Source organism: Sphaeroforma arctica (assembly GCF_001186125.1).
Source record: "Sphaeroforma arctica JP610 unplaced genomic scaffold supercont1.626, whole genome shotgun sequence".
Lineage (NCBI taxonomy): Eukaryota > Ichthyosporea > Ichthyophonida > Sphaeroforma > Sphaeroforma arctica.
In genome coordinates this window covers 17,324-19,804 of record NW_014039932.1, presented here as the reverse complement: position 1 = coordinate 19,804, position 2,481 = coordinate 17,324, and the positions used below count along the sequence as shown (strand labels likewise).

At 40.7% G+C, this 2,481-nt stretch overlaps 2 protein-coding genes across 2 annotated transcripts in view; one reads left to right on the top strand and one right to left on the bottom strand.

Moving 5' to 3' along the window:
* Positions 1-434, bottom strand: part of SARC_07693 (hypothetical protein) — a 7,450-nt gene extending 7,016 nt beyond the window's left edge. The window contains exon 1 of the mRNA XM_014298360.1: positions 156-434. Within this exon, the coding sequence (XP_014153835.1) occupies positions 156-252 (97 nt within the window). The 5' untranslated portion in view covers positions 253-434. The remainder of the gene's footprint in view (positions 1-155) is intronic.
* A 1,404-nt stretch (positions 435-1,838) lies between these two features.
* The window catches only part of SARC_07692 (phospholipid hydroperoxide glutathione peroxidase, mitochondrial), a gene marked incomplete at both ends in the record, with an annotated part of 2,436 nt that continues 1,793 nt past the window's right edge, over positions 1,839-2,481 (top strand). Inside the window, 2 exons of the mRNA XM_014298359.1 lie at positions 1,839-1,946; positions 1,989-2,058. Coding sequence (XP_014153834.1) covers positions 1,839-1,946; positions 1,989-2,058 — 178 coding nt within the window. The remainder of the gene's footprint in view (positions 1,947-1,988; positions 2,059-2,481) is intronic.

Here is a 2,481-nt window from a genome sequence, read left to right as displayed (position 1 = left end):
ATATATATATATATACTATATATATATATATATATATATATATATATAGTATATATATATATATATATATATATATATATATATATATATATATATATATATATATATCGATTGGAACGACACAACAACAATCCCGCAAGCGTATGTTTGCTCACCTGAATCATTGTCGTAGTATATCGGGGAGGTCAACACGCACTCATCGTCACGCACGAAACTTATCGATACCTTGACTTGTGGTGCTACCGTTGCCATAGTGGCAAATTATTTGTGCTTTATCCAGAATGACTACTTAAACATGTTAATGGTTCGAATATGTTTGTGATTATGTCTTCTCTATGTTAAATGTAATATTTGCGATAGTTATTTTAATTCTCGCATTCATGGTGGCAATTCTTTTAAAATATTGAATACACAATAAACCATAGCCTTCTGAAATATACACATAAACACATAGTCACATACACAGTTAAGATTTTGATAACACATACATCATAGTCCTATGACTCTTATCCTTCTAAATCACTAATCACTAATCACTAATCACACAGTGTCGTGACACCGCCCATTGGCATTTTGGTGACTCGTCAGGCCATCATCCGTGTGACCGTGTCCAAAACAAAGAAGTGCAAAATCATTAACATGCCAACACTCCCGAGTCCCGACTCCCAAGTCCCGACTCCCGACAGCCGTCACCCCAAAAAAATAATTGGAGCAATATCGGCCCGATGCCCCGATCACTCCAAATTAGGACAAGTCCGCATGCTATGTACCGGTCCTATCTTCAGAAGTTCAGCCCTTGTCTCTTGGCGCCCCGCACACTGTCCTTCAGGCTCTCAGGCTTCGCTCTCAGGCTTCAACCTTTACGGCTTATTTAGGCTTCAGCCCTCAAAGTCTGGGACTCTGCTGGGGCTGGGGCCGCTGGACTCTCACTCTGGCGGTTTGGACTTTGGCCTCTCTTGTGTGTTTCACTGTTTCGAGAGCAGGAGTGATTTCAACCCAACTCAGTCTGAGCATTTCGATTTACGAGCAACTCACATTTGATAAATATTTTCGAATGCCAATGATAACACGTCATAACATGTATTATAAAAAAAATTATCAATATTATCGAGTTATTATAGAATTGATTGTCAAACAATGATTCGATCAGGAATCAGGAATCAGGACTCTTGAATCTTGATTCGATCATTTCAAGTTGCAATGCTTCTGACTTGACTTCTGTGATTGGCCCGTGTTGCCTCATGCCTGTTGCCTCTGTTGGCTATTGTCCTGATGTCCTCAGTCCAGTTGAGGACTGAGACTGTTGGGCGTTCGCCTGAATGGCCTCTCTCTCGCAAATAACAAATTGCAATCTCTGGGGCGATCGCCTCTATGACAGTCTATGTATTTATTAATTATTTCAATGGAGAGGGCTGAGACTTGAGAGTGTCCCCCGCCCCGGAGTCCCGGACCCAAAGCCCCCGGACATACATAGAGACCCGGAGAGTGAACCAGACTTCCAGAGACCCAGACTCCCAGACTCCCAGTCACCCAGGAATCCAGGACAGTCAGTGTCACAGAGGACCAATTTGCCACCATTTGATCGTAGAGAGAGCGTCAGTCCCGTCAGAGTGTGTGAGAGAGAGCTTGCTCCGGAATACCTATATATGGGGGTGAGAGCTCCCTTACATATCACGAATGCACCTCGCCTGGAGCCTGCACATACACTTCTTGCAGAATTGCAAATGAATACGTATATATATCGCCAGCACAATATGCTAGCAAGAGTACTACGACACTATCCACACACAACAAACTCTGTACTTAAACCACTTTCCGGTTCTATAAGAGTACGCACCATGTCCAAGGACGCTTATCAGAACGTATATTCGTTCACACACAAGAGCATTGATGGCGATGAAATCCCTATGGAAACATACAAGGGAAATGTCATCGTTGCCGTTAACGTGGCGAGCGAATGAGGTTTGACCAAGGCGAATTATACCCAGCTGGAAGCTCTGGATCGACAATACCGTGATAAGGGGTTGAAGATCCTCGCTTTCCCTTGCAACCAGTTTGGTAAGTATACATGCCTGCTTGACAATCACGTGTGAGCTGTACGAACTGAAGACGGCTGCCAAGGCAGTTTGTGTTCTAATTGTATTACGCGTACTAAAATATACTGAAACATTTTGTTCATATAGACAACTCGAATTAAACTGTGATCCTCGAGCATATATGTGTATATCCATGTGTATATATATATATAAATATGTGTGTGTGTGTGTGTGTATATATATGTGTGTGTTTGTGTGTGTGTATATATATATATATGTGCGTGTGCATGTACGGATATACACATACATGTACATAAATTTTTACATATATTTGTGTATACATTTGTTTTTATATATATATATACATATATATATTAATCTCACTGTATAAATATGCTATATACACAATTTATATATATACCTATAGTTACACATACCTATTCTT